We start from the raw sequence: 18,553 nt of genomic DNA, 5'->3' as shown, positions 1-18,553 counted from the left end.
AAGGACTAAAAAGATAATAAGTTCTAGTTAATTTGTTATGAGTAATGGTGTGATGCTTTTTTTTGAACCACCAATTTTAGTTATCGATTTGTTAATTTTTTTGCTAGTGAAGAGGATTCGAAGTCATAACTTATCTCTCTCTCTTTTTCCTTTTAACCACAAAGTAAATCTTATAATTTATAACTCTTGTGATGATGTGAAAATATTAAAATCTAATAAGATTATGCACTAATGAAGAATTTTAGCTAAAGCTAAAATAATTAATGAAAAAAGTTGATGCTTCCAGGGATAGTTTAGTTGAAGCTAAACTGAGGCAGACAACTAAACCACAAAAGATCAACACAAGAAAATCAAAATTAACAAAACTAACAAATAAAGGTAAAGTGTGCTAAACAAAGGGGAAAGAAAGTTGGGTTGTCTCTAAGATATGAGTTAAAAATAAGGACAATTTTGGACAGGCAAAGTGACCCTCTCTGTTTTATGTTTTTAGCCTGACTGTGCTTGGTTTTTCCTATAGGTTTGCATTTGTGTTGATCTCTATAAAAATGTTTTTGCATATTTTTGAACTAGACATGATAAGCTTTTAGAAACTATATCTTAAGTTAATGATAAGTTTCAAATTCTATTTTTAAAGGTGATTCTAAGACAAAGGGAGTTTTATGACAAAATAATTTTCCGTGCTAAATACATAATTTTAGTTTGAAATCTCGAAAGGAACTTGTAAGGGATTTCTAACACGAAATTAATATTCTAATTTTTTATGAAGGTCTTGCGAGGGATTTGCAACAACATTTTCCCTTGCTAATAATTAATCAACTTTGTGAGGGAAGTGTTCCTCTCGCTAATTTGTGTGGGATTTGTGACATAAATTTTCCTCAATATATTAAGATTACCTTTATCTAAATTTATAAGATTTTTGGGATGAAATTATTCCCTGGCTAAACCAATCAATCACTTTTGCAAGCAATATGCAAGGGAATATATGTCTGTCGTTAATCCCTCACTGGTTAGCAAGAAATTCAAGGTGAGAAATTTTCTTCCTCTAATCTCTCACTAATTAGTGAGAGAACTGTGACAGAAAATTTTCCTCTCTAATTCCTCACTAAACAAGAAGAGAATATTTCCTTTGCTAAATCCATGCTAATTAGCAAGGGATTGAAAGGGAATATTTTCCTCACTACTTGAAAATTTTCTTATAGTATCTCCACTTCACCGTCATCATCTTCTTAAGAACAAGATATTTTCATCTGCAAATATGGCTGGGAAAATCAATTGGAACTGCATTATGCACCAACAATGTACTCACTATATTTATCTGACCAGACCACACCATCCATAAACCTTACCATGAAAACCATTAGACCCTCGTTACTTTGAATCCTTTGATAACTTTTTATTCAGTTTTGGATAATTATAAAATTTGGTATGCCCATAAATGTTGGAAAAGCAACTGGTATACCCTCTTCCACAACAATGCTAGAAAAGTAGGACAAGCCGCTTTGCGCAAAAATCAAACCCACATTTACGCGATGAAACAATTATTTTTGGAAATCATTTGAATTTTAAATTTGATAAAAATACATAATCGAGTTTTAAATTTCAATAAATTTGATAAACATGTTTAACCTTATTTATATTTACTTCAATTTCACATATTATTTGTCATTTTATTTTTTCTGTTTTTTTTATTCCTATTTCTTTCTTCTTTACTTTACTCCTCATAAAAAAACATTAACGTTTTTAAGATTTTATGTTTGTTATGATGTTTAATCCAATCATATATACTTTTCTGTTTCACTTGATTTATTGTTGGACATCTCTCCTACATTTTAGATTTTTCTACTCGACAGTACCATCCATACAAAATGTGATCGTCCAATCCATTTGTATACTTCTTCCTTGACTCTTAATTAAAGATTTTCTTCAATATTTTAAATTTCAATAAATATATATATATATATATATATATATATATATATAAAATACCATTCATATCGAAATATTTTCTTACATGAAAACAATTATTAATAATAACAACCATCCATTAGATGATGATTAAAAATTTTAAAATTTAATATAACTATTAAATCTTTAAAAAATTTACCAAATAACATATAAAACTGATGATGACAGCAGAGGTAATGACAGTTGACAATGATAATAGTGACAATTTGATTAAGATGATGACAGTGACGACAATTATGATGGTGACTATAATAGTGATCATGATGGTGATAGCGACAACGACGAATGTCATGACAATGATAAGAGCGGTGACTGCATGAGAACTATGATGATGAGGTAATTGAGATATTCTACGGTGTGATAATTGATATTTTTATAGATTTATTTGTTGTTTAATTAATTTTTAGAGATATGATAATATATTAGATTTTAATTTAAAATTTTAAATATTTTAATGTTGATTAATTATTCTCGTGTTTTCACGCAGTGTTAGTCGTACTTTATATATATATATATATATATCAAAAAAAAAAAAACTGACGTTTGAATTCATTATTGTTAATGTGGAGGGAAGACTTGGTTAGATGGGTAACCTGTTCGTTGGCTTGTCATTATTAACTTAAATATCTTTTTTTGAGTTTAAGGAAAGAATCGAATTTTGATATCAAAATCTTACATCAATTCATACATACTATTCAATTAATTAATGAGTTAGACTTCTTAATTACTTTTTAAAATTCATTCAAGACAAATAAACAGAGACATAAACATTTTGGTACAAGATTAGCATATTGATCTGAACTTGGTGTTGTAAACTGGCAAGGCAAGGGGACTGCAGCCCTGAAAAGGCTTACAAAGTTTGGAAAGTGATGGCTGATATATTTTGATGAACATGTGAGTGAGGGCCCAAAAGCTCGTTCTTGCCCTTATGCTACGTCTCATTATATTGTGATGCCTATCCCTTTCAATCCTCTAACTTTTCACGCTCATTTATCTTTCTGTACAAAGCTGCCATCTAGATCGACTCTGCTTCCTGCCACTTCAGCATTGGACATTATTCCTCATACATAACAATGACCTAAGCCATGCAAAATTACTAATATCATCACTTATGTTGATATCAGCGAATAAGAAATATATATATACTGGTTAAATAGATTTTAAGCAAACTTTATAAAATTAATTATGAACTATATATAGTCGTCTCTAAAATTAAAATTAAAGTTATGATAGAATAAAATAAGAAAAAGGATTGCTCCCTAGCAACTATACAGACAAACAAGTGCCGATGATCGAGGTAGCGTCACTATGCTTTCTATTGAAGACCATATCATGAGCAACTAGTTCACCAATTTCTTTTTTCTTTTTTAGCGGTTAATTAGTTATTCTTTAATTCATTTCTCATCACTTGTTTATGGTGCACCAACATTCCTATTAGCCTTCAATGGGTTTGCTCAATTCTTGTCTTCATGGTCAGTTTTCAGTTTTGTTTCTCAATTTTGAATTTGTAATATATAATATGTAGTTTAATGGATCCCCTCCCATAAATAATATGTAATTTAATGTTTTCAAAATTTAATTTTAAAATTAATTATTAAAAAATACTTTCCATGTCGTCATCTCAATTTTATACGATCTTTTTTCTCAGTCTACAATTTTCATGATGGTGGTATTGAGAATAACATTAGTGACAGAAAGATTACAAAAGAGATTACTTTATACTACCTTTTTTATTTTATACTACCTATCATATTACAACAGTTAATCTGAACTTACACTAAATACATGCATAACAATTAATTCAATATTAAATATTAGGGTTAAAAATTGGTACTAATATTAATTAATTATTTATTTCAACAAATACTTTCTTATCTCGACAATTAAATTTAACAGTAATCATTGAAGTAAACCATTGATTTTAATTAAAGAATATTTCTAATATATTTACATTACTGTTTCTAAATTTTATACTTTAGTAGTATATAATAGAGCCTAAGCTTAATAGTTAGAGAACATTTACCAAATGATAAATTTTTTCAAAATAAAAACAACCTGAAAAGGTGAAAACAACTTCATAAATAAAACAAAGATAAATAAACTTATATTCACATATTAGTTCATGAATGATAAAAAATATAAATTTAATTTTTGATATAAAAAGTGTAATAAATTAATTTTATCGTTAAATTTGTGAGATTATTTTATTATGAAATTGTAATGTTTTAGTATGAATTTGACCATTAATATTTTTCATGATCAATTTATATTAAGTTAAAAAAATTAGAAATTAATTTATTATTAAATTATCTATAGAATTAATTTAGTATTCTTTTATGTATATTGAGATATTAAATTTAAATATTTTATAAAAAAAGTGAACGATGAGGGTCAATTGGTCAACCATATCCGTCCAATAAACACTGTCGCTTTTAATGTAATAATAAACAACAATAAAAGTAAGAAAAAAGAAAAGCAAATGCAACCACATCATTTACTCACAAGACACACAGCGTCGACAGGGTCATAAACTCATACATAATAAAATATGCACATTATATCATACCGTTCATCATTAGTTTTCTTAAATGAAATAAATAATTAGTAATTGGACTTGGATTGTTTGTCTTTCTGCAATAGGAGGAGGAGATGGTCTTAGCTTAAAAGACTAAATATATTTTTTGCTCGTAAAATTAAAAATGATCAAATTTTATTCGAACAAAAATTTTAGTAAGTTTTTTTTATAAAATTAAAATGTATCAATTTTTTTTTAGAACAAGTTTCAGATATTCAAATGTGTATTATTTTTTACATCTTTTATACGTTTACATCAATTTATCTGAATTATATATATTTCAATTTATCCAAATTTAGTATGGAGTCAAAATTTGAAAATTTAATTTTAAGAGGATAAAAACATACTAAAAATTTTAAATAGACAAAATTTGATGGGTTTTAATTGTATAAGAACTAAAAATATAGTTTAACCGAGCATAAAATAAAAAAAAAACATAAATGAAGGAGAGAAAAAGAGTGGCAGAGAGGGAAGGGAAGAGGGAAGACAGTTGGAAGCCGGGACTAGACACGAGGAGCAGAAAGGAAGAAAAAATAATCCATCAAATATGAAAAAAAAGAACGAAGAGTCATAACAAATAAAAAAATAGAGAAAATAGATGCAGAGTGTGTGTGAGCGAGTGTGCGTCTCCATGGCCATAGAAGATAGAACAGAGAGAAGAAGTAGTGAAGGAGAAGAAAAGTGACACTGATAGTGCTGTTGTTGTTGTTGTTGTTGTTTGTTGTTGGTGTTGCTTAGTGGTTTCTGCTCCGCTACTCTTCATCAAATCAAACGACGCTTTTTTTGTTTTTTTGTTTCTTTCTTCTTCGTTTTCTCTCAACAACCACCACCACTTCCTCTCTCTTGCTGTTAAATCCACCTTCCTTCTCTCTTCTCTTCTCTTCTCTTGTTGCTGTTTGCTGCTGCATCGTTTTCCTTCATTCTAATCCTAACCGTTCAGTCACACACACACACACACACATTCACACACTTTTTTTGGCGCTTTTCGATGGAAGCATCAGAGAAATGCTCTGTGAAAGTCGCTCTTCACATTCGTCCTCTCATTGCCGATGAACGACAACAAGGTTGCATTGAATGTGTTTCCGTTACGCCTTCGAAGCCTCAGGCACTCCCTCTTCTTCTTCATTCACCTCATCTTCTTCTTTTTTTTTCTTTTCTAATTTTATTTCCAGCTTTTTTTTAATATAAATAATAGTAATAATAATTAGTATTAGCTTTGTCGTTTAGCGAAGAATTCATTAATTAGTGGCGTCTTCTTCTTTATTTTTTCGGCACCGGGGTTAGCTTAATTATCATTTAGAAGGTTCTTTCTTTCTTTTTATGTGAATAAAAAAAATGTTTATGGCTGCATTTATCATTCCTTTCGTGTTTACTTGCGATGGAAACTTAAAATAAAATAAAATTAGAAGTCCAGCTTGAGGTTTCTTTCAGTTGTAATTTTGGGTTGCTTGATTTGATATAATTGTTGTTTGAAGGTATTACTATAAGTGATGCATTTTCCTTTTCATGATATGAGTAATTTTCACTTGCCCTTGTGTCCTATTTTGTATTGGTTTCTCGTTCCTTTTCTTTGTCTTACTCGCACTGAAATTGATCCATGGGACTAAAAATTTATATCATGTTATTATAGAATTTTTAGTCAAGGACCCCAAATTGTGTTTGGAATATCTCCTATTTTATTAAGCTAAGATCAGGGAGATATAATGATTATTGCTATAAGTCTTATACAGTCTTAAGAAAAATAAAACTTGTTCTCCTTTTTGGATCATGGACTTTAATTCTATAGAACATACTCTTTTGCATGGAGCTACTGTATTAAGTGAATTGCGACAGACTTTTTAATTACATGCATTCTATGGGGAAAGTTCACTTGCTTTGAAGATTTTGACTATGAATTCATATTTTCTGTATTATTTCACTGCTACATGTGGAAAGGGTATGAGTGTCATTGTGGATAATCTGCACATTTTCTTGTGCTCTTGGCTCCTGAGAATCTTATTGTGGTATTTCAATGACCAGGTTCAAATTGGGTCGCATGCCTTTACATTTGATTACGTTTATGGAAATGGTGGATCTCCTTCAGTTGAGATGTTTGAGGAATGCGTTGCTCCATTGGTTGATGGCTTATTCCAAGGATACAATGCTACAGTACTTGCCTATGGTCAGGTTAGGTCCATCTTGCATGGCATGTACTCTTATTAAAGTTGAGAAAGATCATGATCATTCTGTTCATCTTTTGTATTTGACATACATATTTGTCACAGACAGGATCTGGGAAAACATATACCATGGGAACTGGCTATAATGACAATTGTCGGAGTGGATTAATTCCTCAGGTTATGAATGCGTTGTTCAAGAAGATTGAAACACTAAAGCATCAAACAGAATTTCAGTTGCGAGTCTCCTTCATTGAGGTATATCCCCTATGATATGCTGGTTTGAGTATGCTCAATCCTCATATGTTCAAAGATTGGGTTTATTTTTTAAACTTGAACCCTTATATGGTAGGTTCAAATAATTAGTCAAATTATGGATGTTCCATGTAAAATGTTTTTCCACACAGCAGTTTATTTTGCAACAATGTTACGAGCCTCCAATTAGCTGGCTTTCATAAAAAAAGAAAATGTTTCCATGAATTCTTATTCTTGTCAAGGACTTAATTGTGCATTTGATTTTGAAGATTTTGAAGGAAGAGGTGAGGGACTTGTTCGATAGGGTATCTATGGGCAAACCAGAAACCTCTAACTCTAATGGCCATTCTGGAAAAATAACTGTTCCTGGGAAGTCACCAATACAAATTCGTGAAACATCAAATGGAGTAATAACACTGGCAGGAATAACTGAAGTTGCTGTAAGTACATTACATGAGATGTCTTCTTACTTGGAGCAGGGTTCTTTAAGCAGGGCAACGGGAAGTACAAATATGAACAACCAGTCCAGGTAGTTCCCAGTCTTCCTTTTTTTTAAGAGAGTTTTCATTCTTCCTTGTTCTCCTAAATAAATGATACTTAATGCTGTCAATTTGTGTTTGGATACTTTGGAAAATTGAAGCAGTTTCTTTACACTGTGGATAGTGCCTTGCGATATTTTAATGTTTGATGTGAATTTTAACATTCTTTCATTGTAAACTTTTTACACCAACACCACTGGCTTGTCCTTTGGTCCTTTTTATAGGAACCTTTTGGCAAGTTTACCTTAGCGCTTTTTATAAGATCCCCTGCAAAAGTCTACTGCATAATTTTTTTTTTTTTAAATGTCTTTAATTTCTCAACAGTTTTTCTTGTCAATAATAACAATAAATGTGGTAAATTTATTTCTTAAACTCTCTCTCACATGAGGATAATGGAAGATCACTAACTAGAACATAAGTGGAGATAAATTGATTAATTTGGAAGAGAAAGATAAAGAGAATGAGGTTCCGTTAATTTAAGGATAATTTTGACAAATTTAATACTAACAACTAAATTCCTTAATTCTTGTGAAGTGGTTAAAGGGGTTCAATATATATGGCCAGAGGTGCCAGTGGATAAGCAATATGCAATTCCAGTAATTTCAAATTCCAAATTGTGTTAATAGTATGAGGAAGGTGAGTTCTGAATGAAAAATCATCCTTTTATATTGTAAAATCAGATGATGTTCTCTATGTGGAATTATCTCAATGGTAGAGCAAAATAACAAAAGACCAACCTCATAAAAGTTAGTATTATTTTCTTTTGTATTTTATTGATTATCAATAATTTGGTTTGGACTGATTTCTAAGTACTGATTTTTCTTGAATATAGCTTCTACTGTTTCTTTGTCTTTTCCCTAATAGGAGTAAGTTTTAACTTTATAATATTCTCAACCTTCACAACAGATTTGAGTGATGGAAAAGTGTTTTTTTTTTTATTTTTTTTATATGGTTTCCATTGTATTTAATCTTTTTAATCGAATAACTTGTGGTTCCTTTTTGACTTGTATTAGTCGGTCACATGCCATTTTCACAATTACATTAGAACAGATGCACAAACTCCATTCTAGTTCTCCCACCAATGACTCTTCAGATGAGGATATGGGTGAAGAATACCTTTCAGCAAAGCTCCATTTGGTAGATCTAGCTGGATCTGAACGAGCTAAAAGAACAGGTTCTGATGGTGTTCGTTTGAAAGAAGGTCGGTAATACATGATTAACTTGAATACAATGATATGTATACTTTTGTTTCAAAATACTGTGTCAGAAACGCTGTTTCAATAATTGAAAATGATAATGGCAAGGATTTAATGACTTTTTTTTAATAGGTATACACATCAATAAAGGTCTTCTTGCTCTTGGTAATGTCATAAGTGCACTAGGGGATGAGAAAAAGCGAAAGGAGGGTGTACATGTTCCTTATCGGGATAGCAAACTCACTCGACTCTTACAGGTGAGAATAGCATTTTGTTGTTTGACATACTAGTTATATTATATATATAAATACACATCATCTCATTCATCAATGTATGGTTCAAACATCAAGATTTGCTCCTTTCACAATAAACCACTCCTCTCAGGTGATATGGCCCCTATATGTATCATTGATTCATTATCTTGTTGCTATTGGGATAGCTTTTAGATTTGTCTATACTTGTTAATTGTCTCATGTTTTTACCATTTTGAAATCAGATTTGCCATAGCTTTCCTTTTTGGCAGTATTATGCAATGTCTAGAAAATTCCTTGTAATGGATTATGTATCTTAACATATTCTTTATATATTTCAAAGTTTAATCAATGCTTTAAGGATTGTATCTCCTGTGTAAATATTTCTGGACTCCAACTTATTTGTCAACGAACTAACTACTGAATAAGAAATTCAAATCAAAGTATTCCGTACTGAATAATTAAATTTTGGTGTTACAAAATAATAGCTACTGCTTATCTGTATCTACTATATGGGGGTCTGTTAGCTTGATATTTTCTTGAGTTTACCCTTTCCATTCAAGGAACTCAGAATTCTTAGTTTCTTAATATCACTGGTCCTTGTTGCAGGATTCACTTGGTGGAAACAGCAAAACTGTCATGATAGGTAATACTGCTGAATGTTGATTCATGGCTCAAAGAATTTGTGTTTAAGCAAGTTCCTGTTTTCCTCATTTGAAATATGCCTTTCATTGAGTTCATTTTGTTTTAGTTGAAGCCAGCTTATTGCAGGGGGAAATTTTATCTTGTTAATGTATGAGCCAGTTAACTAATTTCAACTTCTTGTAGCAACATTTGTTTACTTCTTGGTCCATGAAAACTATTCATTTTTCCAATATTTTGTTGGGTATCTTCCTATTATATACCACAAAATTAGATGGGTAGTATTTTCATCTTTCTTATTATAAGAAAACTTAACTATGCCCTCTTTTACATGCCATTTATGCTAATCTCTTTGTATCACATTAAGAACACAGTAAGGGAACAATTAATTTGGTCAAGTGGAAAAAGATACTCTAGGAGCACATCTGATTTATTTACGGACTTGTAGAATGTTGATTGAGCAACAATTTATCAAAGCATTGGGGAGGCCCATTAAAGAAAAGATGAAATTGGACCACATATACATAATTCATCATGCAGTTTGACAGAAAAGATTCTGATGTCAGACATTTCTGCCAAATTCATTGCTATTCAGATAAATGCATTTGCTGACTTTGTACTCTACAAGATGAAATTTAAAGATACTTTTTCTTCCTTTGGACATATTTATTGGATACTGTATTGTTTATATCTAATATAGATAGTGAATTATTGTTATATAATGATAAATTTATATTTTATAATATTTTTTCCCTAATCAAAGTAAAAAATTTACATGCTTTTCAATCAAAAAATGGTTACCTTTTCCCCAGCTTGCATTAGTCCTGCTGATATCAATGCTGAGGAAACTCTCAATACTCTCAAGTATGCAAACCGTGCTCGTAATATTCAAAATAAGCCTGTAGTAAGTTTCCACAATTCTTTGTTATTTAAGTTCTTGTCCTGTTCTTTGCCTTAGGAAGAAGAGGAAATTCATTCTGGTCTAGTTTCATATGTTATAGTCTATATGGTTAATTTTACAGGTTAATCGAGATTTAATCTCCAATGAGATGCAGCAATTGCGCCAGCAGTTGAAGTATTTGCAGGCTGAACTTTGTTCTCGGGTAGGAGCTCCTGCTGATGAAGTGCGGGTATTTATCATAACTGAAACTTGCATTTTAAATTAGCAAGACATTAGAGTTTCATGCACAGCATGCTGCTTTTCTTGTACAGGTTCTCAAGGAAAGGATTGCTTGGCTTGAGTCTACTAATGAGGACCTCTACAGAGAACTTCATAAATATCGCAGTAGATGTGCTTTTGTAGAGAGATGTGAAATTGATGAACCTGTATGTGAATAGGAAAAGCTTTAAAACTTAAATGCTTGTCTGTTACTTTTTCTTATGTAGATTAAATATCATTGACATAATTTTTCTTTTCTTTTCTCAGAATGGACACATTATTCTCATGAAAACCGATGGGCTTGAGAGGCACTTTCAGAGCTTAGATTCATCTGACCATCCCATGGTTGGAAGTATATCAGGTAGACATTTATTAAGTTGTATTATGAGTCATAAGAACCTAGTTGATTTTATAATTTTAGAATTTCAATATATAGGAATTTGAAACCCTCCAGAGGGAGAGAGGAAATAGATAACTCAGCCCTCTGCCTCCATTTTTCTGGAAAATTATATGAGCTTTGATTCCTAGTTCCTACTTTTAATACATAGGGATTTACACATTTATGGAAGGTGTGCATCTGCCTTGCAATGGCCGTGTCTAGAGATGAATGATATGGGATTAAGCAATGGCTTGATACTTGGTTGTCATATTATGTGTTTGAGATATTGAGTTGTTCCCCACTATGTTAGTTTGGAATTTGGATTTGTTAAGTGAAGCTCTTATACTTTTGGTTCAGTCTTCAACATTTGGACACTATCTCCTTCTCTTTACCCATTTTGCAGGTGAGGATTCTAAGGAAACTGATGAAGCAGCTAAAGAGTTGGAGCATGTACTATTGCAAAATACCATGGATAAAGAAATGAATGAATTGAATAAGCGCTTGGAGCAGAAAGAGGTTTCATTTTATAATTTGTAAATTTGGTTTTAAATCGTATATAAAATGAGTGATTGTAAATGTCTCCTAAGAAAGTTATTCTTGAATCTAATTATGCATATTTCGGAGTTCATTTTATGCGACGGACATAAAATTTGATGAGATGTGAACTTGTGAATCTATGTATTGTATTAATATATCTCAGAAGCAAGTGGCTTCTATCTGGCTATTGAGAAGTTAGTACAAACAATTCAAAGTACTACCTTGCAAAAACAGCATGGATATCAATGAGTTGAATACGTTCTTGGAGCAGAAAGAGGTTTCATTTTATAATTTGTTAACTTTTTTTTAAATCCTATATATAATGAGTGATTGTAAATGACTCCTAAGAAAGTTATTTTTGAATCTAATTATACACATTTCGGAGTTCATTTTATGCGACAGACATCAAATTTGATATGTAAACTTGTGAATCTGTGTATTGTATTAATATATCTCAGAAGCAATCTTAGTGACTTCTATCTAGCTATGAGAAGTCAGTACAAAAATATTCAAAGTATTCGCAAAGTCAGTACCTTTCAAATTACAATCCAGGAAGGGTACTGGAATGTGCTAGTTGTTTAATTAATTGATCCATATGCCATTGCTAAGACCGCAGAGCCACAAAGAATATATCTGTACATGCAGTGTTGAACTTTATGCTGTTTCTCATGTGGGTGAAATTAGGCTTTTTTTTGCTATATCATTTTCTATTATGATCACATCAGAGAGATGAAATTTCAACTGAGTATCTGATTCTATCGCCCTTTTTTCTTGCAGTCTGAGATGAAGGTCATTGCAGTTGATACTGAAACACTCAAACAACACTTTGGGAAGAAAATTTTGGAACTTGAGGAGGAGAAAAGAAAAGTGCAGGTTGAACTGGACTTATTTAATTTTAAATAGCTATCAAGTGCCACACAAGAAATCTTTATTTTTATCTTAGTGATGGATTTTGGACTGAAAATGACAGGAAGAGAGGGACCGTTTATTGCACGAGGTAGAGAATCTTGCTTCTAATTCAGATGGGCTAGCACACAAAACTCAAGATGTTCGTGGCCAAAAATTGAAGGCATTGGAAGCACAGGTGATTTTTTGACATGCACTAATGTCATTCTTGAGTCAAAAGGTTGTCATTCTTGACCAATAATTTTTTCATTAATTTTTTTCTTCGAATAATGAAAAATGAAACATCAGATTTTAGACCTCAGGAAGAAACAAGAAAGCCATGTGCAGCTATTAAAGCAAAAAGAGAAGAGTGAAGACGCTGCAAAAAGACTGCAGACTGAGATACAATATATCAAGGCTCAGAAGGCCAGTTTCCATTTGTTGAGCTGATTAATTATAAGATTTTTTTTCTTCGTAGCTGACAGTTGTATTTATGTACATTGCAGGTTCAGTTGCAGCATAAAATGAAGCAAGAGGCAGAACAATTTCGACAATGGAAGGCTTCTCGTGAGAAGGAGCTACTCCAGGTGGGTTTGCTTAATTTTATAAAGATGTCAATTGTCATCATAATTAGTTTGAAAAATGAAGAAGAATTTCAATGTGCCTTACTGTGATTAACTTGAGGCCATTTTCTACAATGAATGCATGATTGTGCCCTTCCATCAATATACGTGTTTTGTCTCAAAGCATGTGGCATGCCAGATTTTTACGAAAACTGGATCAGAATTACAGAAATAAAACTGCCTAACTTGCAGAACTTTGAGGGCCTGCACATCCCAATGCCCAAAGGCCCCACCTACTTCTCTCACAAATGACAAAACTCGTCTGTCTCACAAATTCAGTAACTCACTAGTCACCAATGTAACTAACCTGTCATAATACTAGGGTTTACCTAACAATTTTAGTTGAACGTTGTAATCTTTATGTGCTTCTTGCCCCATCAAATTATGGAATCCGTGATTGAATATTGCATTAAATGACTACTTTAAGTACAAAACCATTTGAGTTTTCATCTAACAGTTTTTAAATTTTGTGATAGTTGTTCATGACATATTAGAGCCTCTATGACCAAGTGGTCAAGAGTTTGATTCTTCCCATCCCCATTCTTTTAAATATAAGTTGAATTTCTGCACAATAGAAGGTGCCTCTATGTTACCCATGCTTCACTCCCAAAGGGTGGTTATGTGAGGGGACATGGTAAATATAAAACCATTTGTAAGCCTTCACCGAACGACTTATGCTTATGGGAGAGTTGGTCTTCGGCAACTACATTTTTATTTGACATAAAGTGACAAAAAAATAACTAAATTAAAATTTAAACAATAATGTTTTTCTACGTTTTTATTTCTTATAAAGCATGTTTATTGAGATTAAAGTTTGTTTTGTTCTAGAATTTTAGTATTTTCTGATGTTTTATATGTTAGTTATTGAAATTCTTCATCAAAGAAACTTGGACTAATATGAAATTCTTTTAAGTTTTTTGTGTTTTCTACTTGCTTGACTCTGTTATTTTATTTCTCAGTTTTGTTCTTTTATTTGTGCTATCTACTTGATAGATTTGCATTGGTTTTGTCCTTTATAAATTAATCATGCTGTGATTGTGGTTAAAACTTGGACTAATATGTGTGGTGGTGCCATATTATGTAATTTAAATCTTGATTTTTTATTTTAAGCAGTTGAAAAAGGAGGGAAGAAAAAATGAGTACGAAAGACATAAGCTTGAGGCTCTAAACCAACGTCAGAAAATGGTAAGTTAAAGATCTAAAGTTAGATGGGAAATTGCCGTGTGATTGCTATGGAATGAGAATGAAGTGAATAGGTGGTTAACTATTATTTGCAGGTTCTTCAAAGGAAGACAGAGGAAGCAACAATGGCTACGAAAAGGCTAAAAGAATTGTTGGAGGCCCGCAAATCTTCTCCCCGTGATAACTCTGGTAGAACTAGACTTGGAATTACTTTCTTTATAGTATATAATCTAGTTTGCTAACTATTTTGCTGTCTCTCTCAGTTTATTCAAATGGACATCTACAGCCTGGGCTGGTAATAACTTATACTTAGCTTATATATTACAGTATGCAATTTGTCAGCTTAAGAGTCAACCAAAAATGTTTTGTTGGTTAACTTTCAACCAACCATAAATGAAACAGTGCCATCCTTAGAGAAATTAAACCTGGCTAGCAGGTTGATTTCAATTGTATTAATGTAATGAAATTCTTCTGTTGAATTTCTCTCGTTGTATACCCTTCAAATCGACTTTTCCATTATTTACCATTTCAAATAAATTTTTAGAACAATTTTAACACGACTTGTATGCCCAGGTCAATGAAAAATCCCTCCAAAGGTGGCTTGATCAGGAGCTGGAGGTCATGGTACATGTGCATGAAGTTCGTGCTGAATATGACAAACAAAATCAAGTGTAAGTTATAATGATTCTTCCTCCCGTTTTACCTTCCAGTACAATATACCACATTCCCAAACTATCTATTCTCTTACTATTGATTGATTTTTTATTTTTTTTAGCCAAGCTGCACTGGAAGAGGAGTTGGCTTTACTAAAACAGGATCGGTTTTCAGATGGGCAGACTATTCCCAAAGGAAAGAGCAAATATTTGAGGTAGAATTTTCATGCTTCAGTGTATGCATGGTGTCTTTCTATTTTGGAGCAATTCACTATTTTTTAACTTATGTTTTCCTCGTTTCCCATTTGTTAGGCTGTTATCCATGTCACCAGATGCAAAAGTTGAGAGAATAGCTTCTCTTGAGAACATGTTGTGCATGTCCTCAGTTGCTTTGAAAGCCATGGCTTCACAACTCACTGAGGCAGAAGAAAGGGAACGAACATTAAATAACCGAGGTCGTTGGAACCAGCTACGCTCAATGGGAGATGCAAAGAATGTGCTTCAATATTTGTTCAATGCTACTGCAGAAGCAAGGTGCTTTTGGAATCTTCTGAGAATCTGGTTAAGCTTTTCTAGCTTTTATTTATATCAGTTGACTAGAGAGTAGAGAGTTATCATGTATCAATTTACAAATATGAAAATTTTCTAAGTAGTCCAAGGGTAAAAACATCTTTGGCAAGTGACAGAAAATCTAAGCAGTATGTCAGACTATTGATACTAGATATGATGATTTCCTTTATTTTGAGATGCTTCACTTTCGGAACCGGGCATTAGCTATTTTTTCTTCTGTTTTTTTTTTCGTTCTTGGCTATATTAAATGCCAGTTTTTTTGGAAATTTTTTTACGCTTTTTGTTTCCTAATATTCAAAGTAATGGTAGCTTGCATCATCTTTAACAGGTGCAAATTGTGGGAAAAGAATATGGAACTTCAGGATTTGAAAGAACAACTAAATGAGCTTGTAGCACTGCTACAACAAAGTGAAGCACAGAGAAAAGAACTTGTAAAGGAGCAAAAAATAAAAGAACAAGCTGTTGCCATCACATTGGATACACCAGCATTGGTGAGATTTTACTCATTCTATTCTATTTGCAGTTAGCATAAGCTTGTGATGTAAAATGTTTCAACTCCTATACATAGGACTGCAACAGATTGTCGGTAACAAGTATTTGAAATAGTTTAGCACAAGATTAAACAAATCTATGTGCGGTACAGTTACTTCTAATGGAGCAGATGATTTTGAAATGACTGTCTAGAACTTCATAACCTTTATTTTATCACTTAATCAGGGCCCAAATCATGTATATCAATTTTTAGATTCTTAACTAGTATTAGTTATAGTTTCTTCATTACATAAGAGGTCTTACAAATTTAATCTTTCATTCATTATATTTATATCAAGTTTCTGACTGAAATCAACAGGAAAACTCACGGTCCTTAAAACACCTTGCGGATGAAATGAGTGGTCCGTTATCTCCAATGTCGCTTCCTGCACCAAAGCAACTCAAATTCACTCCTGGAGTTGTTAATTGGTCAGGCAGGGAGTCAGCTACATTTTTAGATGAAGCACGAAAGGTATGTTTGCTAGATTCTATTTCCCTGATGATGATGATGATAGTGTTTATTTCTCAATAAGTTTTAATGGGTTTATATCCAGATGATACCCATTGGAGAGTTGTCAACGAAGAGGCTAGCAGCTATAGGACAAGCCGGAAAACTTTGGAAGTGGAAGAGAAGTCATCATCAATGGCTGCTACAGTTTAAATGGAAGTGGCAGAAGCCCTGGAAACTCTCAGAATGGATCAAACACAGTGATGAGACAATTATGAGGTCAAGGCCTCGAGCACAAGCTTTGATTAATGTGATGTGATGTTGAACTCATACTAAAGGATGGACATTTCCAATTCTGAATATTGACCGCAGTGTGTTTCAACACAGGTTGACAAGAGGACAGTTGATTGCAGGTAGTCTTTACCCTGTTCCAAAAGTTATTTTTGACTCCAAAGAAGGCAAGGACTGCCCAGCATTGCTTAATGTGTTGTAATCTTTTCCTTACTACCTAAAAAAAAGTATTACATGAATTTTTTATGCTAATGAACTAAATGATTTATGCTATGGGGAAAAGAAATTAAAATGAATTAATGGTGTAAAATGAATCAAATTTCCACGAGTTAAAATGTACTAATGAACCTTAACTTTTATGTAAGTTAGGAATCAAATACTTTGATTGAAAAGTTCTCATGAACTAGAAGCTGATACTAACTGGTGTATGTTACATTGTGCACGATGTAGACGCAGAATAGTCCATGTTTTTTAGTTAATTATTAGCTTCCTTTAATTGAAACTCTGACTGTGCTCCCACACTGGAATTATTCTCATAATGTGCAGTATGCATGCAGGTACGATGTAAATTGGACAGTTTCCTGGGATTTGTCAGGGTCGTTTTGCTGGAGAAAGTTTGGATGTTGGAGAAAGTTGTCATAATTCTGTGTAGCTTGTAAGTTGTAACAACACATGGTAGGCGTAGCGCGACATGGACAGTATCAGAGGAAGGAATTAGTTTTATAATATATAGGTTGATCAGGGTAACATTGCACAAGTGCATAGATTAGAATATGTAGATCGTGAAGTTGCCTCATGTTAATTCTGTAGCTTTTTTTATAAGAAATTTTGTGAATTGTGATCAATACAGCGTGAAAGTCTGTTTCTTTTTGTACAGATGTAATATTTTCTGAAATTTCTTGTTTTTTTTTTTATTTTTATTTCAGTTAATCGTCTTTTGATTGTGATTGATGCATTTTTAATTCATTGAGATTGAGATCCACAACTGTCTCTGAAAACGACAAAATGGCTCCCCTAAATTTTGAAGGCAGGTACAAAAAAGAGTCGCACTACAAATTTCACTATCTTCCTGTATTTTAACAAACACAAACGAGACATGAAAGATAATAAAATGGAGGAAAAGCTTGAAACTTAATTCGTAACGTGACTAATAAAAACAAAGGTATATAAACAATTGGACTTTTTTTCCCAATGTCCATAGATACAGTGTAAAAGTATTAAATATATTCTGAATTACTTAAAAATTATTATTAAATAATTTTCATATTTATTACTGAGCGTCTATATTAACTAACACGGTTTGTTTCTTTGATTTGTATACTTATAAAAAGTTTCATAAAAGTTCATTAACTTTTATGATAATTATCCTGAGAGAATCATATCAATAGTGTGATTTGTGATTAAATGATAATATAAAACTATTTTAGATTATTAAATTTTAAATGAAAATTTCTTAGGAACTATTATCATTCTATGATCTCTTATCCCTAGGTTGATGATAGAAGAAAAGCCTGCATAAAAGACCACATCTTCTGAGAGCAATTTGCAGAGTTGTTTTTTTTTTAATGGAAGAATTTTTACAAGTTATCACTCTCATTAACACATGTCTTTACCACAATATCATCTTAAACATTTGATTTTTAAAATTTTTATTCCTTTTAAATATACTTCTTAATTTAATTTGATCAAACAACTCAACTTTCCACAATTTTTCTT

At 32.0% G+C, this 18,553-nt stretch overlaps 1 protein-coding gene across 5 annotated transcripts; it reads left to right on the top strand.

The window, feature by feature from the left end:
- Positions 1-4,982: 4,982 nt before the first annotated feature.
- LOC114393858 (kinesin-like protein KIN-4A) lies at positions 4,983-17,751 on the top strand. Of its 5 annotated transcripts, none has more exons than XM_028355320.1 (27): positions 4,983-5,645; positions 6,560-6,706; positions 6,805-6,954; positions 7,221-7,480; positions 8,504-8,691; positions 8,819-8,943; positions 9,547-9,583; positions 10,392-10,483; positions 10,602-10,682; positions 10,792-10,905; positions 11,006-11,099; positions 11,521-11,633; positions 12,432-12,527; positions 12,625-12,738; positions 12,849-12,965; positions 13,046-13,126; positions 14,276-14,347; positions 14,440-14,533; positions 14,608-14,639; positions 14,918-15,015; positions 15,120-15,212; positions 15,310-15,531; positions 15,896-16,058; positions 16,418-16,570; positions 16,653-16,825; positions 16,934-16,959; positions 17,384-17,751. In XM_028355320.1, exons 1-27 carry the CDS (start codon positions 5,529-5,531, stop codon positions 17,494-17,496), a joined length of 3,165 nt encoding a protein of 1,054 aa, XP_028211121.1. In that variant the 5' UTR covers positions 4,983-5,528; the 3' UTR covers positions 17,497-17,751. The 5 variants fall into 5 exon arrangements, 4 of the variants coding, with proteins under 4 accessions (XP_028211121.1, XP_028211120.1, XP_028211122.1 ...); XM_028355319.1 differs by having other exon boundaries at positions 10,602-10,709; XM_028355321.1 differs by having other exon boundaries at positions 4,984-5,645; positions 10,602-10,709; positions 17,395-17,751.
- Positions 17,752-18,553: the final 802 nt, after the last annotated feature.

Source organism: Glycine soja, chromosome 17 (genome assembly GCF_004193775.1).
Source record: "Glycine soja cultivar W05 chromosome 17, ASM419377v2, whole genome shotgun sequence".
NCBI lineage: Eukaryota > Viridiplantae > Streptophyta > Magnoliopsida > Fabales > Fabaceae > Glycine > Glycine soja.
The sequence above is the reverse complement of the archived record's forward strand: the minus strand, read 5'-3'. Positions and strand labels throughout refer to the sequence as shown.